The sequence below is a fragment of the Citrus clementina genome, unplaced genomic scaffold (genome assembly GCF_000493195.1).
Source record: "Citrus clementina cultivar Clemenules unplaced genomic scaffold, Citrus_clementina_v1.0 scaffold_3, whole genome shotgun sequence".
In the NCBI taxonomy this organism is placed as follows: Eukaryota; Viridiplantae; Streptophyta; class Magnoliopsida; order Sapindales; family Rutaceae; genus Citrus; species Citrus x clementina.
In genome coordinates, this window is record NW_006262339.1 from 3,405,557 (window position 1) to 3,428,583 (window position 23,027).

Below are 23,027 nucleotides of genomic sequence, written 5' to 3' on the forward strand. Positions count from 1 at the left end.
CAAATCGAAAAAGTAAATTCATATCACCATTACAGCTCCTAACCGAATTCCTTGTTGTGATGAACAATATGTCAGGAAAGAAATCAGAACCAAGTTTGACGGGAGCTGATGTAAGAGTTCAAACTGATTCAAGGGCCATGAGCGAATACCGGCGACAACGAAGAACTCACCCACTTGCAATGGAGCGGCATGCCAGGTAACTAAAACTTTCCTTGTTTCTTGTATTTTTTTTCCTCCTTTTTACAGTGTTGGGATGAGCTAAAACTGAAGCTGAGTTCAACAATAATACTGATGTGGGTCTTCTAAGTTGGTGCATATGGTTTTTTTTTTTTCTTTAGATCATGAAAATCGATGATAAAAATTATTGTTTTAGTTGGTTATTTCTTCGTTGGATACTAATTTTGGAGGCTGACTGCTGCTAGGATTAAGAACTTGGCAATATTAATTTTATTTGGGTTATATGTTTTTTTCCCCAAATTATGAATATTCATTGCGTAAACAGTTGCTAGGTTGTTTAACAACTTAACATCTTGTTGAAGATTGATATTTCGGGCAAGATTTAGAGCAATAATATGAAAAATGCATGTATTTATTTATACTAATAAAATCTGCACCTGATGTTCTTTTTTTTAGTAATTATTAATTGTCCAAATTATTGAGCATGATAATGTTGGTTTGTAGATTGAAATGGGAGCTTGAGCCTATTTTTTGTTCTACAAACTTAATGAAGTAAAACAAATTTGTGAATGATCTAGTGACCAGTACATATCTTCTATTGTGTACTGACGCAAGGGTATTTTAGTCATTTACACAGTCAATTAATAGTCAACTAAACTTTATACTAACGGTAGGGGTGAAAAGTGGAGATACCTTTATACATTCTATCTAAGTGAAGGAACCCCAAATCTCAGGGGATGAAACTGAAAATTACGCTTACGGATACTTAGATCGCCACGTCATCAATATTAAACACGTACGTAACTCGTCAGACGGGGACCCCGCAGCTGATTTGTTTTTTTTTTTTCACTTGCATCGCTAAAATACGCCAAAATTAATTAAATTCTAGGGTTTTCCGTTTCCATGGCTTCACGGACTCATCTCGACGATGTAAGTGCTTCAGTCTCACTGTTACTGTACACAAAAGCATACATTATATGCGTTTTCTATTGTTTCCTTCAACTTAGGGTTTTAAATTGGATATATTTTTTTGAGCGTAGGACGACGATTTTGGCGGCGATTTTTCTGCTAATCATAATTCTAGACGTTCTGGTCAGTTCAATTTTCATGTAACGCAGTATTTTTTTTTTTTTTTTATGTAGAATGTGATTTTTTATTTTAAAAATTATTTGAATGAAATTTTATAGGCTCGAAGAGAAGCTTCGGTGATATTGAAGATGACGAGGACGATATTTTTGGTTCAAGAAAGGTATTTACTCAATTAAAACTGACACTGATGTGAACTAACTATTTGTGTGGAATTGTTGTAACATTGGACTTAACTGATTTTTGTAGCTCTCCTAAGCTCCATTGTTTGTATTTGATTGATTATTTTTACAGTTTCAGAATATTGAATTGGAATTTTCGCACTCTGTTTGAGGGATAATGTTTTGCTTGCCCTTGTTACAGGCTAATTCAAAAGTGGAAGAAACTGCTCCTGGAGTTGCAACTGGGATGATTTTGTCTCTGCGTGAGAGGTTTTATAAAACCACTGAAATCTCTTACTTTGCTGCTTAGATTCCTAATACTAGTGGTTGTCATGTAGTATTCTTCAAAGCTTCATTTTATTCTTGGGATTTTCTTTTGCAGTCTTCAGAACTGTAAGGACACACTTGCAACATGCCAAGTATGTATTTTCTATTAATTGGCATACTTATACATATATTAATTCTCTCTCTTTATATGAATGTGTGTCTTATTTTTAGTTGATGCGTGTCTATATGTCCTTGATAGTCCTTGAAACTACCAAGTTACTTGCGCTAATGTTAAAAGATAAGGCTATGACATTGAGGATTAAGACTGCAATCTCACTAAATTTGGATAAATTTTCCTTTGGAAAATCGGTATTTGCAATTTGTTCTTAAGGTCTGTAAATCTTTTTTTTCTTTCGGTGTGTATAAATTTTACAACATCTAAGAAAATCAGTCAGTTTTCCTTTAGAAGGACCAATAAGGTATGAAGGCCGGGTGTTGAACCTTATTTATGATGATGCTGAAGTTAATACATGGTACTCTCGGACCATGCAAACTTACATGGGATGTGGTTTGGTGATTGTTTTAAATGATTCCCCTTTGATTCTATTAGATTTGGCTTGGTCTTTTTAGAAAATCTTCTGTAAAATTGTCCTACTTTTAGGCTGTTGAAGCTACAAACTTGTATTAGTTATTCGGGACATCAAACTTGTATACATTACATGTTGGATGGTGTCACAAGTGTTCCAAGATTGCAATTGTCTCTAAATGGAATTTAATTTTGAAGATTTCGTGCTATTACTGGAACATGCTAAACGGTTTGGCATAGAATATGGTTCTGCCTCCTTTGATGCCTCCCAGAATTTTGTTGAGTTATTGAATTATGGCCATGTTTCCAGTTGGAACTTGAAGCTGCGAAGTCGGAGATTCAGAAGTGGCATTCTTCATTCCAAAATGAGCTCTTCATACCTCCTGGGACATCTCCTGGTTAGCCTTTCCATAGATTGTTGTACTTGCTCATTTTCAAGTTTATTTAAACGTGTAATTTTTCTTTTCTTTTTGGTAATCATATCATAAGTTCTTTATTTACGTTTCAGACAATTTATGTCTATTTTCTATTCTTTGTAGAACCTAGATTAGTCATCAATTATCTTCAGACCCTAAAATCCTCCGAGGAGATGCTGAAGGAACAGGTTAGTTTTTTTAAATTCTGTACCCGTAACAGGTAATGTGAGAAGGCATTTTTTCCTGCATGATTTCATCCATGTTTTATTCTTGTTATCAGTTAGAAAAAGCAAAGAAAAAGGAAGCTGCCTTCATTGTAACATTTGCAAAACGGGAGCAGGAGATAGCGGAGTTGAAGGTAAGACTTCTTTTTGTTCCTTTCCCACCACCCCCCATCTTTTGGTTGATGTGTCTATTTGTTAAAATATTATTAACATGGATATTATGATTTCATGTTGCATTTCCTTTTGGGAATATATTTATTAGAAAGAAGATTAGTTCATTTGAACCTCACGTGAGAGATTCGTTTGTCATGGTTCATTTTGCCTGAGTGCACCAGGGCACCTCAACTAGAGAGTGAGAATTACTTATAGCTTCCTTCAATCCCTCTTATGTGTTCACTGTCATGTAGGCCAAGTTCCTTGAGTTTAAGCTAATTGAAGATGAAGTATTATAGCAGGTGAAACTGATTGACTGATGGTCCTTTTTAATTGATATTATTCTGGAGATGCATAGGTTATTGGGTGAGACTTGAACAAATTAAATTGATGTTTTTTATTTCTCTGTACAAATAATAGGTTTGTCCTTTGCTAGACATTGGTATAAGATTTTCATGGATGGAGTGTGGGTATTCTGAGTGATGGAAATTTAGCAACTTGTAACTTGAGGCATTTTTCCTTTTTGTTTTTCAGTATTTTATGATGATTCTGAACTTTTCTCTTCTGTTAAGCTTTATTCTGCTTGCTCAATTGATGTTATGCTCCCCTAACACTGATTGCATCTTACTGTTCAGTCTGCGGTTCGAGATTTGAAGGCTCAGCTTAAGCCACCATTGATGCAGGTATTATAGAATATTGTAACAGGGGTATGCGGTATTTAGTTCTTGCTTCAGCTTTTTTTATGTTGTGTTATTCAGACTTGGATGTTTATATAGAATAAACTTATACTGTGTCATTTCCTCGCCATTGTTTGATAAGAAACTATAAATCTATACCTATCAGGTGTCTCCAATAAAATTGTGTAGATCAATCAAAAGGCTGACACTAATTGCTGTCCTGTTTTAATGATCTTGCTGGCTGCTGATTTTTCTCTGGTGTTTTATGTGTTAGGCAAGGAGGTTACTGCTAGATCCAGCAATTCATGAAGAATTTAGACGTTTGAAGGTTTGTGCTTAAAAATCGTGATTGCTACTTAAATTTCTCTTTGCCACAGTTCATATATGTGTTACCTTATTTTAACCAGGTTGGGTTCTTTGATGCTATATTTGTCATCGGAGTAACTTGTCTGAAAATTCTGAGTAATGCGGGGCCACTTGCTAGGAAACCCTTGGTTGATGCTCTGCAAACATATGTTAATATGGAGCTCTCGCTCATCCTGAAATCCTTTCTTTTGCATGTGGATATGGTTTCAATTGAAGGAAAGAAGTTGAAGGATTTTTAAAGGACTAGAGACCATAGGAAGCTGATAAGAGTTGCACTTTTAGCTTTGTAGAACTAATGGTTCTGCTTTCATTGATGATTGTTGTTGGGAAAAAAATCACTAATTAAGTTTTTTGAAACATCATTGTCGTTTTTATAAAAATGAAGATGCTGAGTGCTTTACCTGTGAGCCATTTGGCTGCTTAGAAGATTACATCTAACAATTGCTTCACTTGCTGTCAGGAAATGCTTTAAAAGGTTTTCTACAATGAACTGATGTTTAAATTTTTTAACACTTTGAACTTTAAAGTGAACTTTTTGCTGTCTTATCATGATGGATCTTTAGTTTTATTGCCATTTTCACCACTATTTGAATGATACTTGCATGTAAAAATTTGGACCCTTCATGTGAGCTTGCTTTTGTATGCTTTTTGCTCATCAGACAAGTTGTTGATGGTTTCTTTGATTCCACAATGCTAGAATTTGGTTGAGGAGAAGGACAAAAAAGTGAAGGAGCTGGAGGAAAATATAGCTGCTGTTTCTTTTACTGCAAACAGCAAGATGGGGAAAGCACTGATGGCAAAGTGTAAGACTTTGCAAGAGGAAAATGATGAGATTGGTCGTCAAAATGAGGAAGGCGAGGTATTGTAACTTTACTTTTTTCTTTAGAAAACCATTTTTATTTTTCTTTTTAAGTAATATTTTCTGCGAATATCATGTTATTCCTGAGTGGTTATTTCAAGGATTTGTTAATAAATCTTATTAGTGATAATATTTATTTTGTTTCCAAAAGAAATTTGATGGATAATTGTGTTTGCATATGCATGTAGAAAACAATGGCATGTCTATATATAGAAGGGTAAAAGAAGGTGGGCGGTGTGGTTCTCTGGTGTGGTAAATAAAGAGCGAAAGTTTGTTTTTGAACATGCGAGTTCCTGAAGTAGGACAGGAACATGTTTACTGCTGAGGATGGCTAAATTTCGATATTACTTTTTTGTTGAAAGTACTAAAATATTAAAATGCAATTTTATGTGCTTGAATTCAGAATTAAATTCCGTGACGCATTCTACATGACATTGTTGAAGAAATTTCGACATATCTATATCCTTTGCTCTAACTTATTGTATTGATTTCTTTTCTATATGTTGTTCTGCAGACACATCAATTGTCAGTAAAACTCGCTTTGCAAAAATCTCTAAATGCAGAACTTAAAAGTCAATTTGAAGGTTAGTGACTCTTAAATTGTGTTGCAATATGTCATCAGTTCGATCCCATTGAATCATTTTTCATTCTGTTGCTTGCAGCACTCTATAAACATATGGATGGACTGACGGATGATGTAGAAAGATCAAATGAAATGGTATCATCATTCTCATTCCTTTCCTATTATTTATTCGTATACTTGGATGAAACATAGCATACTTGGGGTTTCGCAATGAAGCAGCACAATCCTCTGATAGTTTGCCTAATGGGGTTGAAAAAAGAAATGGTAATTAGGGTTTATAAGTTCTATTTGGAATCTAATTCGTGGACAGAGATAAAAGAAATCTTGTTGGTGGGAATTTGAAGCAAGTAAAAATTGTTTCAAAGAGGTTGAATCACACCATTCCTCATTAACAGCAAAACTTCACAGATTTTGTCACCATTGATTTGAGCACATATATTTGTGCATTTGTGCTTTGTGTTTTATGCTTACATATCATCTATCATTCATTATTGAAGTCCTTGGATCCCTAAGTAGGAACTATATAAATATGAACCTTGATCAGGAAAACCCATACAAAGACCATGTGTCCCATTAGCTGATGTTCTAAAAAAAGAGTTCTTTTGGCTGACGTATTATGTCAAACCTGGAAATTCATGAGTTGCATCTGGTTCACAATTGAAGAAAAAAGAACATGTAGAGGGATATCAATTTGTCTAATGGTGGTTACCATGGAAGTTGATGAGGAAAAGCTATTAGACATAAAGAAGCCCCTTGTTTTAAGAATTTAAGATTTATTTAATGTCTGAACAAGGTCTGTTATAGTAATGGCTGCATAGCTCTGTAATTTGTTGAACATCTATTGTTGAATGAGTGCATGTGAATTTAAATACCCATTGCTTGTACACTGATGGCATTTCCGGTCAGGTGCTTATGTTACGAGAGAAGCTAGAAGAGAATGATCATGAACTTGAAAAGCTGAAACATGAGTTGCGCCAGAAGAGCGTATTGGAAGAGGACAAGAATGATTCAGTTTCTGATAAGAATATTGGAAATGATGTAACAGTATCTGGGGAAGCTGTAAGCTGAGATGTAGACTTGAGCAATTTTGTCGGATATTTATAGTTTTTAAGCTTCCCCCTTGGGCTTTGTTGTTTGTACTGTGTACATTAACTAGTTTATTTTTTATTTTTTAGTTTAATAGTAATTCTCGAATCTGAGTAGTCCTTTGGACGACTCCGAATGATAATATTCCCTAATTTTCAATTCAGTGCATTGCCCTTTAAAAAAGAAAAAGAAAAATGGTTAGTGCATTGCCAACTATTCCTGTAAGAGCCTCGGGCCATGTTTGAATCGAGTTCACATTGTCTTTAGAAGAAACTTGTTACCTGGTAGTGTAGTAATATTTCCTTGTGTCTCTCCACGTTTGAAAGCTTTCAAACATGGTGTATTTACTTACGGGAGTAGAAGTGAGATTTCCTTATGTCATTACACGTTTGGAATTTATAGGGTATATTTACTTATTGGAGTGGAAGTAAGAAGTGGGGTTTTTTTTGGTTTACTGTTTACATGAACATGCTTATTTAAGAGAGAATTTCGCTTCGTTGTTTCCATTTACTTTCGAAGTGAGGTGTGTGATACTTATTCTCACAGACACTTCTAACTTTTCCTTTTTTTATCATTTTCTTTACATGTAGTATAATTATATTTATTAAAATCAAATATTAAATATATTATAATATTACTTTATTTTAAAATAAAATAATATTACATTTATTTAAAAATAAAATAATATTACATTTATTTAAAAATAAAAATATCATATTTATTTAAATACTATTATTATATTATTTAATAATATTACATTTATTAAAAATAATAATTTGCAATAAGTTAAAATTATTTAAAAATATTATATTATATATTTATTTAATTATAGCATTATATTTATTTATATTAAGAATTAATAACAATGAATAGTTTATTCTAAGAAAATATTAATTTTGCACATTGCTATTAATCATAATGCTTCATTTATGTTGCTCCTATCAATAATTTTTAATTTACATAACTAAAATTAAAATTAATAAAAATTTTGTGATTTACATAATTAAGAATATTAATAATAATTATTAACTTATATGACTAGGGATGGCAATGGGCACCGCCCGCAGCGGGTTTGCCATTACCAAACCCAAACCCGCACAAAATTTAAATTACCAAACCCACCCGCAACCCGCAGCGGGTTTTAATTTTTTTACAAAAACCCACCCGCAGCGGGTTTTAACAATTACCAAACCCGCAATGGTATCCGGCGGATTTTTTGCGGGTTTTCGTATTTAAAATCACAAATGTTTAATATATAAATTTATAATAATAACCTCAAATTCCATATAACATACTCAATTTTATATTTAAATAATGTAAATGAAAAATTAAAATTTCCACATCAATTCAACACAAATTCTCAAATTTAAGTATAAATTACACAAATCCATTTAAAAAACACAAACTAGTATCTAAAAATAATAATTACATTTCATATTATCATTTAAAACAAGCTCCAAGAGAAGATATTCATTTCATTCACCACCATAAGCACCCATCCAACACAATGCCTATAATAATAATTAAGATTAATATTTTCAAATACTAATTCGAAGGACTTTAGATTATGACTTTAGAATAGGATATAGGCCACATACACACATACACAACTTTGAGCCTTTGGCTATTTGGTAATTTAATTAATGACATTATTTTCTTTATACATTTTTAGATTAAAATTAAATTAAAAATATTTGAAAAAAATATTACGGGTTTGGTGGATATCCATGCGGGTATCCACCGGATATAAGGTTAATACCAAACCCACCCGCATCCATGTGCGGGTTTTAATTTATAATACTAAACCCGTCCGCAACGGGTAAAATTACCCGCAACGGGCGGGTTTTGGCGGGTGGGTTTGGACGGGTTTGGGGGTTTGCGGGTACAATTGCCATCCCTATATATGACTAACATTAATCATAAAATAAATAGTTTATTTTAAAAATATTTTTTTTCACTTTGTAATTTAAAATTACAATTCTTTAAATAAGGAAAAATTATAATTTAAAATAATTAACTCTCAATCCGAGATAAAGTAAACACATAAATTAGATTTTGATTTTTATTCCACACTTCCATTCTAGTGAAAGTAAATAACTTACTTATACTTCACACTTGCAATCTCAACAATCCTAGAATTTTCACTCGTTAAGATTCTCAATCGAATCCAAAAAGTAAATTCTACTTTAATTCACTCTAACGTGATGCGAGCATTAATAATTCATTATTTTTTGCGATGACCAGTGACAATCTGAATAAAAATATGTTTATTTGAATCAGAGTCGCACAAGTAAGTCTTGTGATAATTCGTCTAATAATCGTGTTAAGTAAAGGATTGTTGTTTACCGACATGTCAACTAGTTTACAATTTAGGTGTAAGTTATGTTCAAAGCTATTAGATGTTATCAGAGGGCAAACTGCAATTTATCCCAATTAAAATAATAATCTTTAATTTACCTCTAAAAATACTATTACAAATAGAAAAAAATTCAATTTACCTTTCACATATCATTATTATTTTTTTGTTAATTTTTACAGTTAAGTGAAAAGTTCTCAATGGTCAACTAACCGATAAAAAGTTAAAACTCAAATTTTTAATATAGTTTAAATTTCTACATATACCCAAGTTTTTAGTAAATCCTAATTTGCACCCAAGCTTTCAATAAATTTCACTTTATACCCAAATTATTAATTTTTGTATTTTTTTTCTTTCTTTTCAAAATAAGAATATAGATTTCTTTTTCACTTTGTTCTTTTTTCTTTTTTTTTTCATTTTCAAGCTAATTTTTTCATCTTTTCCATTCACTTTTTCCTTTTCTTTATTTCTGTCAAAATTAAATATAGCATCAAGCAATTTAAAAATCCATCACTCCTCGCCACCGTCTCATAATCTTTTTCTATAAGGAAAAAAAATTAAAAACTAAATAATATTAATTTATTTTTTGCATTAATATAAAACAATACTATTTTCTAGAGTACCGTCCATACTAAAAAAATATTTTAGTGCAACTTAATGCACTATATTAAAATACACTACACCTAATGCCAAATGAACCCTTTACTCAGTACACTAGCACACAGTCAAAGACAGAGAAGTAGGAGTGTTTCTCACAATCACAAATGGGACATGTCTGCCTCCACAAGCCAACATATTATTTTCAACCATTTAATTAGAAGTATCCGACACGTGTTCAGTTTCGAGACCCAATTCTTCCATTTATCAGCCATTTCAAAGCACCCTGTAAACACTCTGTTTTGCTGAGTTCTGACAACGCCTCACCTCCGAGATGGAATAATTATCCACTCTTCTCGACGACTTGTTTCAACGCATCAACTTTTAACTATGCAATTCCTTGCTAGGTTTGCTATTTGCTCTCAATCCGCTGCCATGAGGAATGGGAAATCATATTGGAAGCAGGACAGCGGTCTCGAAGTTGTCCAGTAAAAATTTCTGTTGCTCAACCAAAACTCAAGTGAACGTCAAAAATCATACATTCACAGCTCTCGAGTGAGACTACGAAGGTAGTACTTATATTTTTACACGAGATGGATTCTGATTGTTTTCAGTGGTGCTTTGTTCTTCCCTGCGGCCATCCTAAGCCAGCATTCCCAATGTTTCCAATTGCTTCCAAAGGCTCCACCAACCCCTTTGTTGAGTTGCCAAGCGTCTCCCCCTGCAGAGGTTTTCATATCAGAAGAAAGAGATGAGAACAGCTTCAAGCTCATCTTGGCCGTTGAGTTGGTCAACAATCTCATTTGTTAAAACCGTTAATTTGAAAGTTGGCACCAAAACAAGCAATAAATAGTCCCAAATATTTTGATTTGAATGACACTTCACACTAGTGTTGGGGCCGATTAAACTATTCTTTTTACCTAGTTCAGACACATTGTAATAACAGTGTAATTATATGCAATATAGACTATTTTACTTGGTAGAGGCTCTCTAACTTCGATTATTTTCTACATAACGATAGATTCTTATTTTTATTGTCTTCAACAGAATGTCAGGAAAACAATACGATGATCTGATTACCTCTTTCCAACCCATGCTTTCTAAAATATTTCTGGCATAACTACCAGTTCCAAATGACATTTTTAAGGCTTCAGCTGCAGCATCCTCTGTACGAGTAGAATCAGGGGATAATTCTCTTCCATCATCACCGATTGCAGCTCTCTTTTGTCCTGGACCCACACCAATACCACCATGCAAGGTTCTTCTCTCAGCTGCTCTATCCCTATATGCACAGCTTCTATGCTGGCAATAGAGCGGAAAAAGCATTACAAGGAAACAAGGAAAAGGGGAAAAAAAAATTGCATGTGATTACTAGGCTATATATAAGCAGCAATAGCAGAGCACATTTGAATTTAAGATGCTGACATACATCACTCATGGTGCAAAGTCAACGTCGACTCAAACATGATGACATTATTGATGCAGAATATGCAGTGTCCTACACATTCTCTCAAAGGAAAAAAGAGTCCTATACATAAGATACTGAGGTATATCCATAAATGAAAAAGCGCTCAATTGATAAAAAAGTTGAATTCGAAAAACAGTTTATCAACAACTCCACTGAACAATTTTTCAAATGAATAAATGATAATCCTACTAATATCCAGCTGACACAAAATGCAGAAAAATGACAATGAGAGATTGGCCTATCGCAATGTTTTTGAAGAGCAACAGCATTAGTTACTGCCAATAGGGCAATTCACCATCATTATTACTCAAACCATCTTCCTTGAAATGTTAGTATGTCTTATCACAAGTAAAACTAATTCTTCAAGTATCTTTTAGGCACTTTCTATACAATATATATTCGTCAAAGATATATAATAGGTATCTCAGCAACAAATGATTACCTTTCCAAACGCAGCAAGATGATCTGGCAAATTGGGTGTACCCTTGCACTCAATAACTTCATCAGATGATTTTGATTCAATATTTTTAGTCGGTTCGGACCGAGGAGAAATTTCTGGAAAGCCCCAGTCCTTTGTTGGGTTACAAGAATCGTAACATGACAAGGAAGCTAGATATTTTGCACTAGGAGTCCGCAATCTGTACACTTGTCCTGAATGGGGTATATTGAAAAGCAGCCACATAAGTTCACAATTATCAATCATATAGTCACAAACAACATTGTAAATGTTTTTTAGAATTTCAAATCACCACATTATTTTTCGTTCTTTTTGTCCTCAACAAATGAAGCATATAAAATAACAAACAATAACGTCCCACTTGAATCACTAGATTGTACATGCTTTTAAATGGACAAAAGGCATATGCAAACCTGTTGTAACTCGTACCAGATCTCGACGAACCTCACATATTGGAGCGGTTCTCAAAAGACCACCACCAGAAGGCATTGAAGGATGGAGCTTCACCGACCGTCTCACCAAGTACCCAACCAGTCTAGCCACCTGATCTTTTCCACGCTTTCTGCGTTGTCTAACTCTTGACCATTCCCACAACTCAACAACTGGGAGCCCCAGATCTGGGTTTTCCTCAGGTTGAGTAACTTGACCATACTGAGATCTCCAATTTTCTTCTTCCCAACAAACACCTACTAAAAGTTGCTCGTAAGTTTCAAGCTAAATGTATGCATTTTCTTTTCATTTTATGAATTTATAAACGTCTTCCAAAGAGAACAAAGAGTTGATAATTTATGAGTCTTAACTGAATCTAGCTGAAACATTTTTCATATCTAGCAAAAGGGGTACAAATCTGTGCTTTTTGGACGACAACACATAGAGATTAAACAAGCAGTGGATTTAGGAATCAAAATGGATATGAAGTGATTTATAACTGATAGAAGGGATAAACCTTCTTCTGAGACTTCCTCACTTGAATGAATAAAACCATCCTCCGGGATCCATTCCCCTTCTTCTAGCTCACTATCTCCTGCATCCAAATAATATAGAACAGCTTATGCCTATTTGAAATTATTACAGCAATTAAATTTCAGTAAAATGATGTACAGAGAAAATGTAACCAACCATCAGCTGAAACCTTAAATTTCTCCCCCTCATCAGTCCCCAGAGTTATCATTGCACCATCATCAGCAGTGGCTACTTGGTTATAACCAGACAGATAAAGGTCAATCAGTGTTTCTTCTAACCTGAATCCAATGAAAACCATCATTAGGAAAGATATATTGCAGCAACACCACACTAAAAACAGCAACATGGACCAACAACAGGAGTAGCTGAAGTAGCTTACCATGCTGATGGTGGAGGAGGATTTTCAGGCGTTTGATTGATAGAGTGCTCCATATGTCCTGTTGATGAAAGGACTAGTTAATTGATCGAAGTCTCACCACCGAAGAAGAGATGCCTGTTGTTAACTAAAACTGTAAAAGATACTTTACGAAGTAGGCTCACTAGCTGCTTTAGCAAATAGGAGATTAACTGTGTGTCAGATAGAATAATAATTGATCATCTAACTTTTTCTTTTCCCCTTTTAATATTAAGTATAACGATGGATTTATCAGTATCTGATGGAGGAGGGCGTGTCTCAGTACCCAACTAGTTCCATTGGATTTGGAAGCTCAAAATTCCAACCTGGTAATTCTATACTGAGTTAGGTGAAATTAGATGCCTAACATGCATGACTCTCTGGCAAAATTCTTAAAGCGAACCCATTACTTCTATGACAACAGCAATTTACAAGCCAAAGATGCAGTTAAATGGATTACCATGATCATTTGATCCAGAAAACATACACTACAGATACAAGCACAAACCCATCAAAATCGTCAACCATCAGCTAACATGTTGTTTGTACAGCACCATGTAAGTTGTGTTGTATATAACTACATTGCCAAGCCATGCTTGTATAGAAATCACGAATTGGTCTTCCTAAATCACATTTTACAACACAAACAACATGGTACGTATGATACATAACAGTCAGCATGGCTCACCTTGACTGGACTCATCCTGACCACTTCTTACGCACATGTAATCTTCAGATTCATGTAGCTGGATTGACGAGTAATCATCACAATCACCACATACTTGTTTCCTTTGCTCATCTTGAACAGGATTCTCAGTGGCAGTTCCTTCACGTGAACTTCTATCACATTCATCAACCTGACAGTTTACGAAACCAGCGCTTATGATTGCTACTTGAATAAAATAAATAAATAAATAAATTTAAAAAAAGAAATCTAATAAAGGCGTTACCTTGTAAGACTCCAACAGCACATAATTGCCATTCTCAAATTTGTAATAAAGACCATCTCTACTACTATAGTACCATCCAGCGTTAGGGTCATGGTAAAATCCACTACTGCAGCAATTTGAGACAGAGAAAATTAGAATTAGAATTGTAAAAAAGTAATAGTAATAGTCATAATAAATGATAAATGGTAAAAGCATTTCAATAACATATTTTACTTTACTTAAGCCGAGTAAAATCCAGAAAATATATTAAACGCAGATTCGATTACAAAAGTTAAAAAATTTAAACGGTGTAATTCTATATGATATTGCTATGGCAACGAGACTCTCGAAGCAGCTCAATAAAAAAGAAAGAAATAAAGAAATAAAGAAAGAATCTATAGGTAGAAACACAAGAACAAGAAAAAAGAAAACCATAAACCTGGCATGAAAGAAGAGCTGACTTGCTTCGTCCCACACAAAGAGATCGCTGCTTTTTGTTTCTTTCGAATCATCTGGTTCGTTTGTTCCCGCCATTTCTTTTACCGCTTCTCTCTGTTCAGCTCCGAAAAGCTGAAGTTGGAAGAATATTCAAAACTCACCCAGCGTTTTATTGACAGGCGGAGTTTTTTCTGAAATTAGCACTTTTTTCGGGCTCTGGTGACCTCCCAGCCAAAATCACAAACAGGTAAACCAAAAACAAATAAATAAGTTGAAAATTCGGATTAGTAGTGGGCTGACTGAGGTTTGCACGTGCGCCTCGCGTGAGACCAGAGCTCAACTTTCTTTCCATATTTAAGTTAGGTCACGGCCCAGGGGAGCAAACCCCCATTCCCGTCAAATGAGGAGAAAGGTTCGAAAAGTTGCGATTGGGCTTTGGAAGCTTAAAACCTGAAACGGGCCCATGACGAGGTAATGTACTGCAGTCACGACAGGACATAATACGCCCAAGAATGTTGTATGTCCAATATGATGTGTCATAAGAAGAGAACAATTGAATGGATGAGGTCGTGTAATAATAATTACAGGAGACAGAGCTGACGAATGAACCATAGTGTGCACAGTGACAAATTTCGGGAAGGGTACATGATGACAAAGTATCGGCTTCGGCGCCCAGGAAATACAAAATTGTCTATCATAACTTTGTCGCTTCTGATAATCGGTGGGTTTATTTTGTCTTTAATTTTACCTTATTTTAGAAAGGAGACGAGTACTGGACAGAGGACATATTAACAAACGCGCGCGTCGAGAATTGGATAAATAGATTGGCTGGATTGGTACTCCCTGCATCATGCATCCACCTCACTGCTCTCAAACTGTTGATCAGCATTAGTAAGGCCAGACTTGACTTGCGACGTGGCATCTGCTTAAACTGTATTTGTGGCTCGTTAGCTGCACCCTCGCCTCGTGGACTGAATAAATGCAGATATTGCCGCATCCGTGTCACGCTCGGCCTCCTTCATGTCCACGTGCTCCTCAGGACATGGCACGGACAAACGCAAACCCCGCCACTTTGCGTTTCTCATTTTGTGATTTTTAATTAATGTTTTATAAAAATCAACCTATACGTACGCGGACTTGAAAATGGAGAAATGCCCCTGCCTCGGCTGCGCTGGCTAGTAGCTACTAGTAGTAGCTTCACCACTACATCCGTCCATGCGCGTGCGATTCGCGCTAATTTTCTGCAATCAGGGACAAATTAGTAAATACAATTCAGTTAGGCTTTAAGTTTGTTTCGCTAATCTATGGCGCTAGAGCTGGCAAAATTTGACATGACTCGATTATCCGACACGAATACGACAGCAATAAATAGATATGAGTTGTTGAATTTACACGATTATTAAATGGGTCGGGTCCGGATTAACACGATTTTTTTCCGTATCAGGTTAGGGTTAAAATTCTTGACCCATTTACCTGATTAATGACCCGATTATATTTTCTATTTTAAAATAATTTACAGATTCTTGTCATCAAAACTCAAATATTAGGATGATTTTTTTATTTTTTAAAAGGATGAATATAGACACAATATTTTATTTATAAAATTTTAAATACATTTAGAGCTTTAATAGTGTAAATGTATAAAATATTGGTAGACATGTATATTTTATAATATCGATATATAATATTATTTACACATATATAATTAAAACCTCAATAGTGTATGTAATATTTTAGTAGATATGTATATTTTATAATATTGATAAATTATATATGTATGTATGGATGTATGTATGTATGTGCATACACATGTATGACAAATTGTAAATATTTGATGTAACTTTTGTTTAATATATAGATATTAAGTGGGTTATTGGGTAATTCGATTATTTTTTCGTGTCGGGTTTGGATCTCAATATTTTGACACGATTATTAAATGGACCGAATTTAGGTTGACCTAAATTTGACACGACACGAAACTGACATGACACGAACATAATCCAATGACCCGTTTTACCAACGCGACTGCGGCGCATGGGCCCGGGGCGGCAGCAATAACTACAGGCCTCCGTTAGCTAGAAACTTCTAAGGGACCCTGTAAAATCATTTTTTTAAAATTAATTTTGTGAGGATCCTCTATCTTTATAGGGATTGCCATTTTCTGATAGGTCTATGCAACTCCCACTTTAATTTAATTAATTGCATTCACGTACAGTCCAGTCGCTTACACACATTTCTTTGCCTCTTTGGTGTTATTACTTTGTGGTACGACTAATCAAATTGCACTGAACAATCTATCTCTAAAATTCACTTTCTCAATCACAATTCTCTCGTCCTAAATAGTATGACATCGCGGTTTGTACAGTGCGCTACTCAATAAAGAAAAACTATTCGACGGCATCAACCATCGTGGATTGATCTAATCAACAAATCTTTTGGTTTTTAGACATTATATACAGCTTAATCTGCATTTGGATTGTTGACATTTCGCTACAAGTCTAGATCTTGAGACAGCCATTGATAAAGCCAAAGGATGAGAGTAGAGCATCCATGCAATTAAGACTGTGGCGTTAAGAAGTGTGTGAGATGAGAGTCTCCTTGCAGTTAGTTGCAAGTTGGCTGCAATCGAGACATATACAGTAAAGAAATTCGAGAAACATCTTGAAAAGCAAAGTTCGACAACTTGCAAATAAAGACGTAATTAGAGGGCCGGCGACTGGGTGAACAAAGAAAAGATTTTCCAATATATTTTAGTTCCCTGAGGCTTACTTTACATTACAATATCTTTGATCTTTCAAAGGGGAAAGGGCAAAAAGAACAAAACAGCTTACTTCATAATAGACCCCGCTTTAAGAAAAATGGTCCCCCGATCCAATACGTTTCCAAGCTAGAGGTACTCATTCAATTCTCAAATCTTGAAACCACACTGGATTTCTTGACCTTCGCAAACGTACATTTGCACGTAAAATTTGCTATTAATATTGGATCGGATTGATCTTCAACTCAAGCGAATAATCTCCAGGGTCTCAATGTATAACATACACCCACGAGCTAGGGATTTTGAAGAATCAAACTCATGAATTTGAGGGGCATAAACGTATGCTATTCTTAGCTTCATACTTCTGTAACATCCAAGACAACAGTTGAAATATTACCTTTTAGCGGTAGGTCTACGGATACTATTGGAAATATATATCTAAATATATATATATATATAGGGTTTTATCACTTTGAGGTCACCCATGGAGAAGCATGACCAAGAGTAAATGATCATTTTGAATTACAACTCTATAATATCTTAAATATTATAGTGAAATTTATTAAGTGATCATTAAGAAGATGATTAATCCAACAATTGTTTAAACTTATTTAGTGATCATTAGGAAGATGATCACTACTCTTAAAATGTTATAAATAGAGTGTAAATCTATAGATAAGAGGTTAAGCAAAAAATAAGTAAAGTGTAATTTGAAGAAAATTCAAATCAACAGAAGCTTAGAGGGTTCTTGCAACATGAATTGAGAAGATTTTCCAACTTTATGATCATTTTCCGACCATAAATCAGCAGTACAACCTTAATTTATTGGTTTTCCTCATATAATCTGAATATGTATTTAAATTCAAAATTACAAATTTTTATGTTAATTCTGACTCGAAAATCAATAGACACATTCTTTAGTAAAGATTAGAAATGGATAAACCGGAATCACAGTTATACCCCATAAAAATTTGTTAGTTGAATGACACAAGAAAGCAAAAGTAACTCCAACTTCTGCTTTGTTTCCACACACAAGCAATTCACAACCAAGCTTCTACTATAACCTAATGTCACCTATAGATTCCTCGATCTTTCCCCACCTGAGCTTCTATATATAGTATGCACCACCGCTTCTGGCCGTTATGACACACACAAACTAATAACTTAGAGACGTCCATAATAAAATCTCTCCAGTCCTCTCAATTAAACTTTCTTACAATTACTGTGCATGGCTCCAAGCTTAAGCAAAAATGTGCTTGATGCAATTGGCCTCCTTGACAGTCAAATACCACCATCTATTTCTCTGGAAGGTTCGAACTTTCTCGCCAATGGCCATCCAATTTTCACCCAAGTACCCATAAATATCATAGCCACCCCATCACCATTTACCTCAGCAAACAAGACCAAGCACATGGCCGGCTGTTTCGTGGGGTTTGACGCTGACGAGTCAAGTGACCGGCACGTTGTACCCATCGGCAAGCTCAATGGTATCAGGTTCATGAGCATATTTAGGTTCAAAGCCTGGTGGACCACCCACTGGGTTGGCAATAGCGGAAAAGACATGGAGCACGAAACCCACTTGATGATCTTGGACAAAAATGACTTGGGCCGCCCCTACGTCCTCCTTCTTCCAATCCTGGAGGGACCCTTTAGAGCTTCTCTTCAGCCTGGAACCGACAACTACGTGGACATGTGCGTGGAAAGTGGGTCCTCACAGATTCGTGGCTCGAGCTTTAGAAGCTGTTTGTATATGCGTGTCGGTGACGATCCTTACAGTCTTGTTAAGGAGGCGATGAAGGTCGTAAGGGTTCATTTGGGGACGTTTAAGCTACTTGAAGAAAAAACAGTGCCAGGTATCGTAGACAAATTTGGTTGGTGCACTTGGGATGCATTTTATCTTCAAGTGCACCCAAAGGGTGTTTATGAAGGAGTCAAAGGCTTAGTGGAGGGCGGGTGCCCTCCAGGACTGGTCCTTATTGATGATGGGTGGCAGTCCATTTGCCATGACGATGAACCCATCATTGATCAAGAAGGAATGAATCGAACGAGCGCTGGCGAACAAATGCCATGCAGGCTCATAGATTTTGAAGAGAATTATAAATTTAGGGACTATAAGAGTCCCAGGGTGCCCTCCAATAAAGGGATGGGTGCCTTTGTTAGGGACTTAAAGGATGAGTTTAAGAGCGTAGAACATGTATATGTATGGCATGCATTGTGTGGATATTGGGGTGGGATTAGACCCAATGTTGCAGGCATGCCTGAGTCTAGGCTCATTGCTCCTAAATTGTCGCAGGGTTTGCACACGACTATGGAAGATTTGGCTGTGGAAAAGATCGTCGATAATGGCGTTGGATTGGTCCCGCCGGAGCTGGTCCAAAATTTGTACGAGGGACTTCACTTTCATCTCGAATCAGTGGGGATTGATGGTGTCAAAGTTGATGTTATTCATGTAAGCTGTTACATTCTTAACCTCTTTTTTATAGTACAAATTATAAATTAACACTTTGACTTGGATGCTTCTAGAAGGCTAGAGAGTCATTAATTAGGGGACATTAATTAATTCATCTTTTAATTTTACGGTTTTAATGTCTGCGTCTGCGAGGTGTGCCATTATAGCTTGATCCAATGAGGTCATTGAACTATGCTTTCATAAATTAATTTAAAAATTAGATACAGGACAAATAATTACGCTTGGGAACAGTGTGACGATATTGAGGCATAATATAATAACATATATCTATGGAAATTGAATGTAGGAGAGTGGCATGATGAAATGATGAAAACGACTGCATGTGTTATTGTAAATGAAATTGCAGGATATAATGCCACCTACGTGAAAGAAATTCCCTGTCATCTCACTGTCATGGCTCGTGTCAATTCAGTGAGTTGCCTGCTAGCTTATCATCCTTGGGTGAGTATTAGGAATCTTGTCTTGCTAACACATTGTTGAAAGCACTTTCGACTTTGGGATGATTTTGTGCATTAGCATCCCAAAGTTCTCTTCTCGATCATGTTTATTATTAACGAATTAAGTTGGACCTCAGTATAATTGGTTTGAATTAATTAAGGGTTCTTGTTCTAACCTTAATTGGGTAGAAATTTCTAACTGGAGCAATTTTTCGGGTACATATAAACAGTTGCTTGAGATGGTGGCTGAGGATTTTGGTGGTCGAGTTGAGCTTGCGAAAGCTTATTACAAAGCACTAACTGCTTCTGTCAGGAAACATTTCAAAGGGAATGGTGTGATAGCCAGCATGGAGCACTGCAATGACTTCATGTACCTTGGAACAGAGACCATATCACTCGGGCGCGTGGGTGAGTCTATGTAAAAATTGCATTCAGATACCTCTCCTCTTCTACAGCAGCAACAATAATATGATGGGCTAGCTAACGTAATTTTATCTACGTATCCTGCACAGGAGATGACTTTTGGTGCAGTGACCCAAAGGGCGTAACAAACGGGACATTTTGGCTACAAGGTTGTCACATGGTGCATTGCGCTTACAATAGCTTGTGGATGGGCAATGTCATTCAGCCGGATTGGGACATGTTCCAATCTACACACCCTTGTGCCGAATTCCACGCAGCATCCAGGGCTATCTCCGGAGGACCAATTTACATAAGCGACTCTGTTGGAAACCACAATTTCGACTTGCTCAAAGCCCTGGTGATGCCCGATGGCTCTATTTTACGATGCCAATTTTACGCTCTTCCAACCAGAGATTGCCTCTTTGAAAATCCCTTACACGATGGCAAAACAGTGCTCAAGATTTGGAATCTTAACAAAGTAAGTACATAAACACTACATCACGTTTCTATTAATGAACAATTTCCTTGACAAAAGTTGATAATTATCACATTTCTAAATTCATATACATTTGCAACAGCATACGGGGGTGCTGGGGCTCTTCAATTGTCAAGGAGGAGGATGGTGCTCTGTAACAAGGAAAAATGTTGGCTTCTCTATGTTTTCAAACACTCTGACATGTCTGGCTAGTCCTAATGACATTGAATGGAATAATGGGAAGGACCCAATTTCAGTTAAAGGAGTGGATGTGTTTGCTGTTTACAAGTTCCAAGAAAATAAGTTGAAGCTGTTAAAGTTTTCAGATGACTTGGAGGTCACCGTGGAGCCATTCAATTTTGAGTTGCTTACAGTTTCTCCAGTAACAGTCCTGCCAAAAGGATCAATCCAATTTGCTCCAATTGGGTTGGTGAACATGCTTAACACTGGCGGTGCTGTTCAGTCTCTTGCTTTTGATGATGATGAGAATCTGGTTAGAATTGAAGTAAAGGGTTGTGGAGAAATGAAGGTGTTTGCTTCGGAAAAACCATTGATGTGTAAGGTTGATGGAGCAAGTGCTGAGTTTAGTTATGAAGATCAGATGGCCACAGTTCAAGTTCCGTGGCCTAATAATTCTTCAAAATTGACCGTGGTCGAGTTCTTATTTGAGTGACTCAAAAAAGCCGTTTGTTTTTTGGAAAATGATAAGTGAACTCTAGGACGACAAAAGGAAGACAGAAACGGCAGCCACTTGCTGCCGTTTCGTTTACTTATAATTTCTTTTTTATTGGGCCCACAAATAATAAAATAAGTTTAAAAAAGAAAAATAATATTCTCGCAAAGCTGCCATCTCCAAGCAAAGTCACCTTCGCGTTTGGCTCTTTTCTTTCTCCCTCATCACAACTCTTGCTCTCTCATCTCCAAGCTGCCAGCCGCTGCAACAAGCTCCACCGCAACAGTCCCTTTTCTCACAATAATCGCAGTAGTATTTTGAAGTGATTTGACGACTCTTTCTCTCACATCTGCGATTCAACTCTTTAGAAGTGATTTCACAAAATAACTTTGTATTTGTTTTTCTTTTTTTAAGAATGAAGGATGCGGTAGTGCTTTTTTTTTCCTTTTTTTGGATTGTATTACTTGGTGCTTTGAACGAAATTAATTTGTTTACTAAGTTGTGTGCTTTTGCTTAATCTTTTCTGGCCACTTACATTTTACTTCGTTGAAATTGTAATTAATCTTAGAAGTATCCTGCTGAGGATTGCAACACAAAGAAGCAAATTAAAACAAAACACGGGAAAAGAAGAAAAATAATTAATTAAACAACATAGTCGCTTTAAACACTACAAAAATTACAACAACAAAAAAAAGCTTCACTTTAACTGACAAGCATGGGAATTTTGATCAAAGTTATAAACTCTAAGTTTTTTTTTTTTTATGGCAACGGTGGGCAATAAATTTGATAAACAAACTAGAATAATTTGACCAATATACATAAAGATCTAAGCTCAAGAGGTTGCAAAGTTGATGGAAGAGATAAATGGCAAAGTCAAGAACAAAAGCCAAGAACAACAACAACAAAAGGCTCAGTGATGACATTATTACTAGATCCAAGCTTTTGGAAGTTGGAGTGAAGCTTGATCGCCTTGAATGACTTCTTCAAAACCCACCCTCAAAACCCAACTGATGTTAACAGATCGATTCGTTGGATGAGACAGTTGTGTATGTGAGGGTATGAGAGCAAAGAGACTTGTTGTTGTACTGTTGGGAATGAGGCAACTGCATGCAGACGGGAGAAAGCGGTTGCTGCGGTGGAGCTTATGGTAGCGGCTGGCAACTTGGAGACGAGAAAGAAAGAGTTGCGATGAGGGAGAAAGGAAAGCAGTGTAATGAAGGAGAAAGGAAAGAGGCAGACGCGTGAACTTTGTTATTTTAATATTTTATTTTCATTATTTTTATTTTTTAAACAGAAAGAGAAATAGAAGTAGGACTTACAAAAACGGCAGCGCCCGCTGTCGTATTTGTCGTCCCTTCGTTCATTTAACACTGCTCTTGTTTTTTTATATGAAATTTAAATGGCTCTTAATGAAATATAAATAGGTCTAAATGTATATATTAAAATAATATATTTATATTTTTTAATTTTATGATGTCTCAAGTAACAAGTTTGTTGTTTTTATAACATCTATACTTGATGTAATAATTTAATATTTCTACATTTATGATTTTGAAAGTGTTATATATA

General features: G+C 35.6%; 3 protein-coding genes across 6 annotated transcripts; 2 read left to right on the forward strand and 1 right to left on the reverse strand.

The window, feature by feature from the left end:
* The first annotated feature begins 1,035 nt into the window (after positions 1-1,035).
* Positions 1,036-6,990, forward strand: LOC18046971 (FKBP12-interacting protein of 37 kDa). Its single transcript, XM_006439823.2, has 14 exons — positions 1,036-1,107; positions 1,218-1,269; positions 1,365-1,426; positions 1,627-1,694; positions 1,807-1,843; positions 2,588-2,675; positions 2,817-2,881; positions 2,974-3,051; positions 3,706-3,753; positions 4,022-4,075; positions 4,811-4,972; positions 5,487-5,556; positions 5,635-5,690; positions 6,462-6,990. Exons 1-14 carry the CDS (start codon positions 1,081-1,083, stop codon positions 6,621-6,623), a joined length of 1,029 nt encoding a protein of 342 aa, XP_006439886.1. The 5' UTR covers positions 1,036-1,080; the 3' UTR covers positions 6,624-6,990.
* Positions 6,991-9,612: 2,622 nt separating this feature from the next.
* LOC18046972 lies at positions 9,613-14,505 on the reverse strand. 4 transcript variants are annotated; one of them, XM_024189088.1, is made up of 10 exons: positions 14,245-14,504; positions 13,827-13,932; positions 13,565-13,733; positions 12,862-12,919; positions 12,639-12,760; positions 12,487-12,543; positions 11,933-12,205; positions 11,505-11,713; positions 10,675-10,896; positions 9,613-10,315 (listed from the first exon to the last, which is right to left on the reverse strand). In XM_024189088.1, exons 1-10 carry the CDS (start codon positions 14,337-14,339, stop codon positions 10,205-10,207), a joined length of 1,422 nt encoding a protein of 473 aa, XP_024044856.1. In that variant the 5' UTR covers positions 14,340-14,504; the 3' UTR covers positions 9,613-10,204. The 4 variants fall into 4 exon arrangements, with proteins under 4 accessions (XP_024044856.1, XP_024044854.1, XP_024044855.1 ...); XM_024189086.1 differs by having other exon boundaries at positions 11,933-12,208; positions 12,466-12,543; XM_024189087.1 differs by having other exon boundaries at positions 12,466-12,543; positions 14,245-14,503.
* A 3,637-nt stretch (positions 14,506-18,142) lies between these two features.
* LOC18046973 (galactinol--sucrose galactosyltransferase) lies at positions 18,143-21,578 on the forward strand. Its single transcript, XM_006439825.2, has 4 exons — positions 18,143-19,450; positions 20,139-20,316; positions 20,421-20,788; positions 20,889-21,578. The coding sequence occupies exons 1-4, from the start codon at positions 18,230-18,232 to the stop codon at positions 21,456-21,458; spliced, it is 2,337 nt and encodes a 778-aa protein (XP_006439888.1). The 5' UTR covers positions 18,143-18,229; the 3' UTR covers positions 21,459-21,578.
* The last annotated feature ends 1,449 nt before the right edge of the window (positions 21,579-23,027 follow it).

Coding starts and splice junctions, on each gene's coding strand:
- LOC18046971 (XM_006439823.2), top strand. CDS start 1,081: ATGGCTTCACGGACTCATCTCGACGAT. Junction 1,108..1,217: donor CACGGACTCATCTCGACGAT/GTAAGTGCTTCA, acceptor TTTTGAGCGTAG/GACGACGATTTTGGCGGCGA. Junction 1,844..2,587: donor ACACACTTGCAACATGCCAA/GTATGTATTTTC, acceptor CCATGTTTCCAG/TTGGAACTTGAAGCTGCGAA.
- LOC18046972 (XM_024189086.1), bottom strand. CDS start 14,339: ATGGCGGGAACAAACGAACCAGATGATTCGAAAGAAACAAAAAGCAGC. Junction 12,209..12,465: donor TGAGGAAGTCTCAGAAGAAG/GTTTATCCCTTC, acceptor AGCAACTTTTAG/TAGGTGTTTGTTGGGAAGAA. Junction 10,897..11,504: donor ATCTTGCTGCGTTTGGAAAG/GTAATCATTTGT, acceptor CTCTATTGCCAG/CATAGAAGCTGTGCATATAG.
- LOC18046973 (XM_006439825.2), top strand. CDS start 18,230: ATGGCTCCAAGCTTAAGCAAAAATGTGCTTGATGCAATTGGCCTCCTT. Junction 19,451..20,138: donor TCAAAGTTGATGTTATTCAT/GTAAGCTGTTAC, acceptor ACATATAAACAG/TTGCTTGAGATGGTGGCTGA. Junction 20,789..20,888: donor AGATTTGGAATCTTAACAAA/GTAAGTACATAA, acceptor CATTTGCAACAG/CATACGGGGGTGCTGGGGCT.